This window comes from Tachyglossus aculeatus, chromosome 4 (assembly GCF_015852505.1).
Source record: "Tachyglossus aculeatus isolate mTacAcu1 chromosome 4, mTacAcu1.pri, whole genome shotgun sequence".
Lineage (NCBI taxonomy): Eukaryota > Metazoa > Chordata > Mammalia > Monotremata > Tachyglossidae > Tachyglossus > Tachyglossus aculeatus.
Window position 1 is genome coordinate 4707583 of NC_052069.1, and position 13886 is coordinate 4721468.

At 47.7% G+C, this 13886-nt stretch overlaps 1 protein-coding gene across 1 annotated transcript; it reads right to left on the reverse strand.

The window, feature by feature from the left end:
• Positions 1 to 1745: 1745 nt before the first annotated feature.
• Positions 1746 to 12554, reverse strand: GPR78 (G protein-coupled receptor 78). Its single transcript, XM_038745602.1, has 3 exons — positions 11857 to 12554; positions 9456 to 9569; positions 1746 to 2980 (listed from the first exon to the last, which is right to left on the reverse strand). The coding sequence occupies exons 1-3, from the start codon at positions 12522 to 12524 to the stop codon at positions 2743 to 2745; spliced, it is 1020 nt and encodes a 339-aa protein (XP_038601530.1). The 5' UTR covers positions 12525 to 12554; the 3' UTR covers positions 1746 to 2742.
• Positions 12555 to 13886: the final 1332 nt, after the last annotated feature.

A 13886-nucleotide genomic window follows, 5' to 3' on the forward strand; every position in this document is an offset into this window, starting at 1 on the left:
GATGATATCTGCTATGTGCTTATTCTGTGCCAGACACTGGGGTAGATCTAATCAGGTTGGACCCCATTCGACAGGCGAGGTCACTGAGGTCTGGAGAAGTGAAGGGACTTGTCCAAGGTCACATCGCTGGTGAGTGGCGGATCTGGGATTAGAACCCGGTTCCTTCTGACTCCCGAGCCCGGGCTCTGTTATTATGAGAAGCAGCATGATTAGGGGAAAGAACACACGGGGTTGTGAGTCAGAGGATCCTGGCTCTGCCACTTGTCTGCTGTGTGACCTTGGGCCAGTCACTTCATTCAATCATATTTATTGAGCGCTTACTGTATGCAGAGCACACACTTCTATTACCTGGGCCTGAGTTCCCTCATCTGTAAAATGGGGATGATGACTGTGAACCCCACTTAGGTCAACCTGATTACCTTGGATCTACGCCAGTTCTTAGAACAGTGCTTGGCACGGAGTAAGCGCTTAACAAATACCATTATTATTATTAATACTAAAGCCCACTGGGCCCAGCGTAGCGATGGAATGCGGTCATGTTGGCCATCATTGGATCCTGCTACTTCGTGTGTGTAATGTACTTCCCCTTCCCGCTTTCTGGCTCGTGATCCTCTGTGCCCCAAGGGGAAACACCACCGGCAGAATCGAGAGGCCATGAGTAGGCAAGCTATAGTGGATAGAGCCCAGGCCTGCGAATCAGAAGGACCTGGGTTCTACTCCCAGCTCCACCACTTGTGTGCTGTGTGACCACTTCACTTGTCTGGACCTCAGTTACCTCATCTGCAAAATGGGGATTAAGACTGTGAGTCCCACATGGGACACCGACTCTGTCCAACCTGATTTGCTTGTGCCTACCCTCAGGCTAAATATAGTCCCTTGCACACAGTAAGCGTTTAACAAATACAGCTATCGTTATTATTATTATTACCACTGTATGAAGATCAACTCCTCCATGCAGGGTCTCTACCCTGAAGACTCATTAATTCATTCAATCATGTGTATTGAGCTCTTACTGCACACAGAGCACTGCATTAAGTGCTTGGGAGCACTGCATTAAGTGCTCCCGTATATTTGTTAAGCGCTTACTATTCATTCATTCAATCGTATTTATTGAGCGCTTACTGTGTGCAGAGCACTGTACGAAGCACTGCTTACTATGTAGGACAGGGATTGTGTTCGACCCCATTTGTTTGTATTCACCCCAGATTGGCTCAGTGGAAAGAGCCTGGGCTTTGGAGTCAGAGGTCACGGGTTCAAATCCCAGCTCCGCCAATTGTCAGCTGCGTGACTTTGGGCAAGTCACTTGACTTCTCTGGGCCTCAGTTCCCTCATCTGTAAAATGGGGGTGAAGACTGTGAGCCCCTCGTGGGACAACCTGATCACCTTGTAACCTCCCCAGCACTTAGAAGAGTGCTTTGCACATAGTAAGCGCTTAATAAATGCCATTGCTATTAGTACAGTGCCTGGCACAGAGTCAGTGCTTAACAAATATCATAATAATAATGATTATTATTATGTAACAAATGCTGTTCTAAGTCCTGGGATAGATACAAGATTATCAGGCTGGACACAGTCCCTGTCCCATGTGCGGCTCACAGTCTTAATCCCCATTTTACAAATGTGGTCACTGAGGCCCAGAGAAGTGAAGTGACTTGCCCAAGGTCATGCAGCAGACAAGTGGTGAAGCCAGGATTAGAACCCAGGTCCTTCTGACTTCCAGGCTCGGGCTCTATCCACTAGGCCAGGTTGTTTCTGGGCCCACAGTGAGCTTACAGTCTAGAAACTCATCAGGATTGAGCCTTGTCCATCCTTTCTGATGGGAGGACCAATGCTCCTTCAGTGATTCCATCACAGAACAAAAGTCCAGGAAGCATTAAATCTAGTAAAATTGGGCTTTTAGCCTTCGGTTATATGCTCTGCTAAACCCTGCCTGTTGAGCGTACGTGTCTACCCTTTCCCTCGACTTTACAATCATCCTGTCTAGTACAAACAGACCAAGTTCTCATCCTTGGTATCGCTAAAGGAGAATCTGATTGAGTCCTCTCCTCGAGGGAAAATTCTCCTGGAAAGCTGTCTTTAGAATCAGAGCCAAATACACGAGGAACACACTCATTAAAGGACCTATTCCACACAGACATTCTAGAAGCCCCTTTCCCAAATCGATATACCATAGGCCAGCTCTTACAAAAATAAAACTAAGTAGATAAAAATCTAGTCACCTGTGTGCCAAGCCAAAACCCCCAGACAAGGGGGCTAGGGGAGAAACGAAGGAGCTTAGAAAGTGCACTTCGCTCCGCTACTTGTCGAGTTAGAAGGGGGAACATTCTCTAAACTGGATTAGCGAGGGGTCTTCTACATTATGCAGATATAGCACTAAAACCTGTGTCAGCCACTAGGATATCCTGCTTCTTAAACTCTCTGGTGGGAAAGAGTGAGTAACCCCCCTCGGCCAGTTTTGGGGCCCAGACTGGCAAGGATTTGGGATAGTTGAACCCCCAGATCCGAACCCGACAAATTTCTGGAGAAGGTGCATTCAGCAGTGGCCCTGCTGTTGATCTCCATCCCTGTGGATGCTAACGGGATCCGTCGGGAAGCCCTGATTCCAAGTGACCTCGTCCAGCCCATCCCTGGGATTTCAATCGTGATCGTCACATCGCCCAGTGGGGAGGAGGTGACTCTCGAAGTCGGGCAAGATTCGGGAAGATCCGTCCCGACTCTCCACAGACGACCAGGGGAGGAGTCTTAGTTTGTTCTGTGGAGGCAGTACTCATTCTCTGTGTCCAGAGAACTGTTGTAGCCAGAGGAAGGGTAGAGGTCTCTCTTCAGGAGCCTGTTGACAATGTTCATCAGGACCTTCTTGTATTGTTGGCGGAGAAGGGAGTACACGAAAGGGTCTGATGCAGCCTTACTGTAGGCCAGGCACTTGCATACAATCCCCCAGTAGTAGTTGATTGTGATGAAAGGAAGGAGTTCGACCAACCTGTTGGGAAGAAATGGAAGATTTGGGGGCTCATTCAATCATATTACCGTACAGAGCGCTTGCGGGAGTACAATAAAACAATAAACAGACAGATTCCCGGCCCACGACGAGCTTACAGTCTACAATTCATTAATTCATTCATTCAATAATATTTATTGAGCGCTTACTGTGTGCAGAGCACTGTATTAAGCGCTTGGGAAGTCCAAGTTGGCAACATATAGAGACGGTCCCTACCCAACAGCGGGCTCACAGTCTAGAAGGGGGAGACAGACAACAAAACAAAACATATTAACAAAATAAAATAGAATAGTAAATATGTACAAGTAAAATAAATAGAGTAATAAATATGTACAAACGTATATACAGGTGCTGTGGGGAGGGGAAGGAGGTAAGGTGGGGGGGATGGGGAGGAGGAGGAGGGGGAGAGGAAGGAGGGGGCTCAGTCTGGGAATCCTTCTAAATCCTGGCTCCGCTGCTTGTCTGCTGGGTGATCTTGGGCAAGTCACTTCACTTCTCCGTACCTCAGTCGCCTCATCGGGAAAATGGGCATTAAGGCTGAAAGCCCCATGTGGAGCAGGGACTGTGTCCAACCTGATTAGCTTGTATCTACAGCAAAGCTTATAACAGTGCTTGGCACATAGTGAGGGCTTATTAAATACAATTATTACTATTATTATCATTATTAATCAATTGTATTTATTGAGCACTTACTTAGGAGCAGTGGCATGATGTGGTGGATAGAGCACGGGCTTGGAAGTCAGAAGGTCATGGGTTCTAATCCCTGCTCCACCACTTGTCTGCTGTGGGGCCAAAAGCAAGTCGCTTCACTTCTCTGGGCCTCAGTGACTTCATCTGGAAAATGGGGATTGAGACTCGGAGCCCCATGAGGGACAGAGACTGTTTCCAGTCTGATTTGCTTGTATCCACCCCAGCACTTTGTACAGTGCCCCGCACATAGTAAGCACTTAACAAATACCACAACTATTACTACGTGCAAAGCACCATACTGAGCTCTTGGGAGAATACAATATAAAAATGAACAGTCACATTCCCTGCCCACAACGAGCTCTCAGTCTAGAGGGGAAGACAGACATTACTATATATAAACTACGAAGATGTATGTAAGTGCTGTGGGGCTGGGAGGCGGAAGAATAAAGGGAGCAAGTCAGGGCCACGCAGAAAGGAGTGGGAGAAAAGGAAAGGAGGGATGAGTCAGGGAAGGCCTCCTGGAGGAGATGGGCCTTCAATAAGGCTTTGAAGTGGGGGAGAGTCATTGTCTGTTGGATTCGAGGAGGGAGGGCATTCCAGGACAGGGACGGGATGTGGGCAAGAGGTCGGCGGTGAGACAGGAGAAATGGAGGCCCAGTGAGAAGGTTGACAACCCAGGGTTGGAGTAGAAGAGCAGCATAATATTATTATAACGTCTTAACTCACTAGGTGGCCCTCTTCATTTAGTTTATCCTAGAGAATATCTCCTTTCCTGGCAGTCAGAGCCTTATCCTAATCTGAGGGCACCATTAATCCCAACAAGAACATTTCCTGACCACCTACTTCGTGAGGATCACTGTACTTAACACCTGGGCGAGTACAAAATTCATTCATTCATTCAATCGTATTTATTGAGCGCTTCCTGTGTGCAGGGCACTGTACTAAGCACTTGGGAAGTACAAGTCGGCAACATATAGAGGCGGTCCCTATCCAACAACGGGTTCCCTACTCTCAAGGACTTTATAACTTGGGGAAATGTTTCTGCTGTTTATTATTATTGGGGTATTTATTAGGTGCTCCCTAGTTGCCAAGGACTGTACTCAGTTCCTGGGGTAATAATAATAATAATAATAGTGGTATTTGTTAAGCATTTACTATATGTCAAGTACTGTTCTAAGCGCTAGGGTAGATACGAGGTAATCAGGTTGTCCTATGTGGGGCTCACAGTCTTAATCCCCATTTCACAGATGAGGTAACTGAGGTCCAGAGAAGTTAAATGACTTTCCCAGAGTCATACACCTGACAAGGGGTCAGGTCTCTTCCAAGAAGCCTTCCTGGATTAAGCCCTCTTTTCCCTGGCTCCCTCTCCTTTCTCTATAATAATGATGGTACTATGTGCTCAGCACTGTTCAAAGCACTGGGGTAGCTATGAGCTAATCAGGTCGGACACAGTCCCTGCCCCACATGGGGCTCACACTCTTAGTAATCATTTTACAGCTGAGGGAACTGAGGCCCAGAGAAGAGAAGTGATTTACCCAAGGTCACACAGCAGACATGTGGAAGAGCCGGAATTAGAGCCCAGTCCTTCTGAATCCCAGACCTGGGCTCTAGCCACTAAGCCACACTGCTTCTCTCATTGTCTAATGCACTTGGACCTGTGACCTTTGGGGATTTGTTATTCACCTCACCCATACAACCATAAATTATATATTACAAATTATTCATTCTTATCAATGTCTGTCTCCCCCTCTAGACTGTACATTCGTTGTGAGGGAACATGTTCACCAACTCAGTTGTACTCTCCCCAATGCTCAGTATAGTGCTCTGCACACAGTAAGTGCTCAGTGAACACAACTGATGATCAGTGCATGCACCTCTTCATGATAGGAGTCCTTATTATGAACAGGAAAAGTAATCCTGAAATTAGGATCCTCGTGTTTTTGTTAGATTCTATACTGTGCAGGCAATAAGAACTCCTACAAAAAAAACCCTCCTGGATGTTTCCATAGAAACCATCCACCGGAACCCATCATTTTTAAAGACTGCTAAGTATGAGGAATGATGCTTAAAGAGACATTGATACTATTTTATTCCAACATGCTCTGGCCATCTCTAAGAAACTCAGAACACTTTATAGAAAATGTTCAATTAATTGTTTCATCATCCCGGTCAGGTAGAAAGCAAGAATACTTATTCCCATTTTATAGGTGGAGAATCTAAGAGAAATGGAAGAATGTACCATGACCATCCCGCAAAATTCTCTTAGGACAAAATTACTCGTAGAACAGAGCCCTTCTTTAATTTAGAATATTGGTTGAAAGTCAGTGTCCGTAGAAGGATTCTGATGGGTCTTCCTACTAAGAAGGAAGGTATTTCTTAAGCACATACTATGTGCCAAAGCATACAAGACCATCAGTAATCCCTACCTCATAGCCTAGGAGAGAGAGGGAGAACGCATATTTTAACCTCATTTTATAGATGAAGAAACAGATCCAGAATGGGTAAGTGACCTACCCAAAGTCACACAGCAAGCTAGTGGTGAAACCAGGACCAGAATCTCAATCTCCTGACTCCCTAACCTAAGTTATTTCCACTGGTACACATTGTCCATAGATGATAAATAAAGGATAAACAAGCAAACATTTAACTGTGCCAAGTTAAATGTGATTTTTTTCACTCGGCAATTTTGAACATACCTGATATCCTGATTTTTTTTTTCAGTCTGGTTTGCTTGATCAGCAAAGGGATTAGAGCGATTAAAAACAAAAGTGACTAGTATTTTTAGATCTTTAACTCATCAGGATCAGACTCTTCAAACATTGCTGCCAACAGGTTAGCGCTTAATGGGTCGAGAAAGGACAAAAATGAGTCACCTCCGCTACAAAGTGAAAAGGTTTTTTTTTTTTTTTCTGAACACCTTCTCAGCAGACCAGGTGTCCATGTTAACAACATCATTAAGTACCATCGGGTCAGTAAAGCTGTTCGGTGTGGAAGAGGCGGGGAAGCAGATCGGCAAAAGACAAGATGAGACACTATCCTAATTTTGATTCGATTTTTCCGTCATTTATTTCAGAACCCATCTCCCCAGATTGGAAGCACCTTAAAAGCAGGAATCGTGACTCTGCTCTCCCAGATGCTTAGTACAGGGCTCGATTTTTTTGGAAAGGTATTCGTTAAAAACTTACTATGTGCCAGACACTGTACTAAGCACTGGGGTAGATACAAGCTTATCCCCCTTCTAGGCTGTGAGCCCGTTGTTGGGTAGGGAATGTCTCTATATTGTACTTCCCAAACGCTTAGTAAAGTGTTCTGCACACAGTAAGCATTCAATAAATATGATTGAATGAATGAAAGGTTAGACACAGTCCCTGTCCCACATGGGCTCAAGGGGCTTAATCCCCATTTTTCAGAAGAGGTAACTGATGCCTGGAGAACACACAGCAGAGAAGTGGTGGAGGCTGGATTAGAACCCAGGTCCTGCTGACTCCCAAGCCTGGGCTCTAGCCACTAGACCATGCTGCATTACTCTGTTGGGATAGATTGCTACCTCCTACCTGAAATGTTAAGTGATTGCCTCCACCACATTCATTCAATTACATTTACTGTATGCAGAGCACTGTACGGTTGCCCCTTGAGAGCAGGGATAATAATAATAATAATAATAATGGCATTTATTAAGGGCTTACTATGTGCAAAGCACTGTTCTACGCACTGGGGAGGTTACAAGGTAATCAGGTTGCCCCACGTGGGGCTCACAGTCTTCATCCCCATTTTACAGATGAGGTAACTGAGGCACAGAGAAGTTAAGTGACTTGCCCAAAGTCACACAGCTGACAATTGGCAGAGCCGGGATTTGAACCCATGACCTCTGACTCCAAAGCCCGTGCTCTTTTCCATTGAGCCATGCTGCTTCTCTATCATCCCCTAGTAATCCCGGGGTACTCTCTCAAGTGCTTGGTACTGTAATTTATTTGTATTAATGTCTGTCTGTCCCTCTAGACTCTACACTCATTATGGGCCAGGAAAAGGCCAACTAACTCTGTTGTATTAGGTGCTTAGTACAGTGATCTGTACCCTGTAAGTGCTCAGTAAATAGCACTGACTGATCTGTCGCTACTGATTGATTTATAATGGCATTTGTTAAGCGCTTACTACATGTCAAGAGCTGTTTTAAGCCCTGGGGTAGATCAAGTTAGTCAGATTGGACACAGTCCCTGTACTACATGGGGTTTATATTCTCTGATTAGGTGGAAGAACAGAGATTGATTGATTGATATCAAATATGATTAAAAGCCTGGTAGATTTGAAAGGATTTGTGAAGGCATCGTCTTCCAATTCTCTTGAGGAGGAATCTAGTGAGGAAGGGAACTACTGTTTAATTTAATATACTTCATTCATTCCATTATTGTTTTATTACTGTTTATTTCTAGGCTGTAAACTCCCTTTAGATAGTCAGCTCGTTGTGGGCAGGAAATGTGTCTACCACCTCTGTTGTTATATCTTGTTCTCCCAAGCGCTTAGTACAGTGCTCTGCATACAGTAAGTGCTCAATAAATGCAATTGATTGATGGATTGATTTCAGTTTTACTAGCAAAAGACAGGGCTTAGGAGGAAAGCTTTTTGGTTCCAATGCAGTGGAAATCTTTGGTCTCACGAAAAACACAGATTTGTATCTTGATGGCATATGGATAGTTGGTAGTCAACAGAAAGTGACTCATATTTTCTCCATGTGCTGAATATTCATTAGTTAACTCTATCACTTTAAACGTATTCAGGTCTTGAAAACGTCTTTTTAAAACTTGGGGGAAAATCCAGGATCTAATTAACGAATCAATTAGGAGAAGTCTACCAACCCTGTTATAGTGTTCTCTCTCAAACGCATAGCAGAGTGCTCTGCACACAGTAAGGGCACAATAAATACCATTGATTGATTGACTGTCCATCGCCCCATCTAGATAATAAATTCACAGTGGGCAGGGGACATGCGTACCAACCCTCTTATATTGGACTCAAGCGCTTAGCACAGTGTTCTGTACACTGGGGTGGACAGAGTCCCTGCCCCACATAGGGCTCACCGTCTTAATCCCCATTTTATAGATGAGGTGACTGTGGTCCAGAGAAGGGAAGTGACTTTCCCAAGGGGACACAGCAGGCCAATTGCAGAACCGGGATTAGAACCCAAGTCTTCTGACTCCCAAGCCCAAACTCTTTCACTAGGCCACGTTGCTCCTCTTTGGACCCAGGAAACTGACCCAATTACACTTTGATTTTTTTTCCCAGGCTTCTGTTACATTTGGCTACAACGGGTGGTGCCCTTTCCTTATTTGTCACGAGTTAAAACGCCTCGTTTCTTCGACACTACGAGAGGTATTTCTCTATCAAAGATTTCTCTCCCAAAGTCAGTCCACCAGTCAATCGTACTGACTGAGCTCTTACTGTGTGTAGAGCACTGTACTAAGCTCTTGGGAGAGGGCAACAGAACAATGTAACAGACACCTTCCCTGCCCACAACGAGTTTACAGTCAATAGGTCTGGAGAGGGAAGAGTAAACCCGCATTAGCCAGGCCCGCCCGCCCACCCACCCTTGAACCAAATCCCCCTCAAAGTTTGGAGGGCCGATAAGAAAGTGCTAAACGTTGTGACTTCTTGGACTCTGGACGGAAGCTGCAGGGCAGAATCCTGGGGAGAATCGGGCTTCCATTTGGTCTTTCCAAGAAGACTCACGGAAGGTGCGGTTCGTCGGACTCCTTCGGCCTCAAGTACTAACCTGGTGATAATGTAAGGTGCAAAACAGATGACGAACGATCCTATAAAAATGCTGATTTTCTTGGTGGCCCGCTGCCGACGCCTCTTTTGCTCGTTAAGACAGCGCTGCTTCACACTGCCAAGTGCAATAACAGAATTCCGTTAGGAACGAAAGTGGAGAAAAAAAAACATAACCCCCCAACTTTCTCTCTCTCTCTCTCTCTCTCTCTCTCTCTCTCTCTCTCTCTCTCTCTTTTATAGCCACCCAGGCAGCAAAAAAAGAAAAAAAGGAGAATGAAAGCAAATTGCTCTCTCTCTCTTCACTCTCTCCTGTCTCTTTCCTCTCTCTTCTCTTTCTCCTTTCTTCTCTCTTTCTCTCCTCTTCTCTCTCTTCTCTTTCCGTCTCTTCCTTCTTCTCTCTGTCTCTCCTCTTCTCTCTCTCCCCTTTCTCTCCTCTCAGTTCTCTCTTCTCTCTCTCCTCTTTCTTCTCTCTCTTCTCTCTATCCATCTCCTCTGTCTTCTCTCTCTTCTCTTTCTCTCTCCTCTCTCTTCGTTCTCTCCTCTCTGTCTCTCCTCTTTTTGTCCCCTTCTCTCTCTCCCCTTTCTCTCCTCTCAGTTCTCTCTTCTCTCTCTCCTCTTTCTTCTCTCTTCTCTCTATCCATCTCCTCTGTCTTCTCTCTCTTCTCTTTCTCTCTCCTCTCTCTTCGTTCTCTCCTCTCTGTCTCTCCTCTTTTTTCCCCTTCTCTCTCTCCCCTTTCTCTCCTCTCCTTTCTCTCTTCTCTCCCTCCTCTCTCTCTTCTCTATCCTCTCTCTTCTCTTTCTCCTCTCTCTTCTCTCTATTCATCTCCTCTCTCCTCTCTCTCCTCTTTCTTCTCTCTCTCTTCTTTAGTCTCTCCTCTTTCTTCTCTCTCTCCTCTCTATCTCCCTCTCCTTTCTCTCTTCTCTCTCCTCTCTCTCTGTTTTCTCTCTCCTCTCCTCTCCTCTCTCTCTCTCTCTCTCTCTCTCTCTCTCTCTCTCTCTCTCTCTCTCTCTCTCTCTCTCTCTCTCCCTCTCTCTTCTTTGGGACCCAAGAAACTATTTCCTTCTTTGCCGCTCTCCTCCCACATCCTGGATGACCCCATTGTAACGCTGTCAGCGATAAAAATCTCCCCCTTCCCCCTAGAGAAAAACAAGCTGTTTTCTCCCCCAGCCCTTGGTACAGTGCTCTGCAGAGAGTAAGCACTCAATCAATGTTATTCGTTGATAGACTGATTGACTCGGCTGAATTTGGCAGCCAAGATGGCAAAGGGGAATTTGACATGGCCACCAGATTAAAACCTCTTTTAGGACAGGGATTGTAAACCCAAACTCAATTGAACTCTTCCAAGTGCTTAGTACGTTACAGTGCTGAACACCCAGTAGGTCTTCCAGTCAGTCAGTCGCATTTATTGAGCTCTTATTGTGTGCAGAGCACTGTACTAAGCACTTGGGAGAATACAACACAACAATATGACAGACACATTCGCCGCCCAAAAGTATTATTGATTGATTGGTTGACTGATCGATTTCAAGTCAGGGAAGTTAGTTTGAACAGGTGTTTACTGATCCGACCCAAATCATGGTCAAGCTTGTGAACAGTGCTCATGCGCTTAGTACAGTGCTCTGCACGCAATAAGCACTCCATAAATACGATTGAATGAATGTAGAACCAGGACTAAAATGCCCAGATCGACATACTTATGCTAGGTAATGCATATTCATATTTTGTTTTTCCTGTGTGTTTCTGCCTCTGCTTATCCAACTCTCTATCTCTCTCTCGCACACACAGACACAGATACACCTTGGAAAACACAAAAATATAGCTTGGCCTCATTTCCCCAATGGGGCAGTGAAAATGAACACGCTTGAAACCTTGCTAGGGGGGGAACGGGGAATCTGGCGGGATTTACGAGAAGCAGCGTGGTGTGGCGGAAAGACAACGGGCCTGGAAGTCAAAGGACCTGGGTTCTAATCCTGGCTCCACCACGTGTCTGCAGTGTGACCTTGGGCAAGCCGCTTAACTTCTCCGTGCCTCAGTTACCTCTGAGTTACATCTGTCCAGCAGTTACATCTGTAAAATGGGGGATGAAGACTGTGCTAAACATTCCACGTGGGACAACATGATGACCTTGTCGCTACCCCAGCGCTTAGAAAAGTGCTTGGCACATAGTAAGCGCTTAACAAATACCGTCATTATTATTATTATTATTATTATTATTATTATTATTATTATTATTATTATTATTATTATTACCCCAGAGCTTAGAAGACTGTTTGGCACATAGTAAGCGCTCGACAAATAGCATGATGATTATTATTGTTATTATCATTCATTCAGTCGTATTTATTGAGTGCTCTCTTACTGTGCGCAGAGCACTGCACTAAGCGTTTATTATCGTTATTACCTGGGGTGGATATCAACGAGCAAAACCAGGGTTTGCATCGTGATGATATCTATCCTCCGGCAATGGAATCGGGCGACTTTGAGGACTTTTAAGTAGGTGAAGCAGAGGATGAGCAGAGAGAGCATGAAGCTAGTGGCGTGCAACACGATGGTAAACGCTGTGAACCTCCGCCGGTCCGAAGCTTCCTTCAGGTGCAAGGTGCAAGAGGCGTAGCTGCCGCTGAAACCCAGCCAGGAGAAGCCCAGGGCGACCAGGGGGAAGGCCAAGGAGTGGATCCAGGAGTAGCCCACCAGGACCACAGCATCCCTGAACCGCATCTTGCTAGCGTAACTTAAGGGAAAGATAACGGCGATCCATTTGTCGATGCTGAGGGCTGCCATGCTCAGCATAGCGTTGCAAGTGAGAAAAGTTTCCAGGAATCCCAGGGCTTGGCACAGGCGGTCGCCCGCGGGCGAGCGACCCGTCAGGAGCCCCAGCAGGGTGAAGGGCATGTTGGCCACGGTCAGCAGCAGATTGCACAAGGACAGGTTGACCAGAAAGACCCCGGACACCTGCTTGCGGAGCTCGGAGCTGGACACGAAGCATAGCAGCACCAGCAGGTTGGCCAGCAGAGACACGGCCAGGGCGACCACCAGGAAGATCGCCAAGAAGGCTTCGGTCAAGTCCATCGTTTTGTTACCGGGTAGCCATGGGCTGGGGCGCGCTGGACGGGGACGGGGGCGAGGAGGCCCGTGGAGGGATCATTTTGGCTGCATCGGAGCTGAGAGGGAGGGAGGGAGGGATGGATGAGGGGAGGGAGGGAGGGATGGAGGGAGGGACGGATGGAGGGAGTTGGAGGGAGGGATGGAGGGAGGGATGGAGGGAGGGACGGATAGAGGGAGGGTTGGAGGGAGGGATGGAGGGCGGATGGAAGGATGGAGGGATGGAGGGTGGGAGGGAAGGAGGGAGAGAGGGATGGAGGGAGGGATGGAGAGAGGGATGGATGGAGGGATGGATGGAGGGTTGGATGGAGGGAGGGCTGGAGGTCCTGGGGGCGGGGAGGCGAGGGGGGCTGAAGGCTGCTGTCCTCGGTAGCCCCGGAGCGCGCGGGGGGTGGAGGGGGGCGTCCCGGTTGCGGGCCCTGTCCGCGGTGCTGAAGGCGGGACCGCCGGCCCCGACACGCGGACCGGCCGCGCCGGGACCGGGAGGAGCCCGGGGAGCCGGGGGAGCCGGGGGAGCCGGGGGAGGAAAACGGGAGGACAGGGAGGACAAAGAGGAGGAACAGGAGGAAGAAGGACCAGGAGGAGGAGAGAAGAGGAGAAAGAGAAGGAAGAGGAGGAGGAGGAGGAAAAGAGGAGGAGGAGGAGAGGAGGAGGAAAGCAGGAGAAAGAGAGGAGGAGGAGGAGGAGAAGGGGGAGGAGGAGGACGAGGAGGAAAAGAGGAGGAGGAGGAGAAGAGGAGGAGGAGAAGAGGAGGAGGAGAAGAGGAGGGGGAAAGCAGGAGAAAGAGAGGAGAAAGGAGGAGGAGGAGGAAGAGGAGGGGGAGGAGGAGGTGGAAGAAAAGAGGAGGAGGAGGAAAAGAGGAGAAGAAGGAAAGGAGGAGGGGAAAAGCAGGAGGAATAGAGGAGTAGTAGGAGGAGGAGGATGCGGGCGGCTGATGAGGAGGCTGAAACCCTCCCACCCACTCTTCCGCCCCCGGCTCACCTCGCCCCTTCCCCTCCTCCCGGTCCTGGGGGTCCTGGGGGCCCCGGGGGTCCCGGGGGTCCCGGGGGCGGGGCGTGAATGGGGTTTTTGCACTGTGAATGCGCTGCGTGCAAGCAGGAAGCCGGTGGGTTTGCGTCCTGGGAAGTGGGTGGGGGGGGGGATCGGAGAGGGTGTGTGTGTGTGTGTGTGTGTGTGTGTGTGTGTGTGTGTCTGATTGTGTGTGTGTGTCTGATTGTGTGTGTGTGTGTGTGTGTCTGATTGTGTGTCTGATTGTGTGTCCCCCTGTGGCAGCCGCTCCCATTCCCCGCGTCTTCCCCAGGAGGCTCGGCGCAACGTGTCGCTCACTGC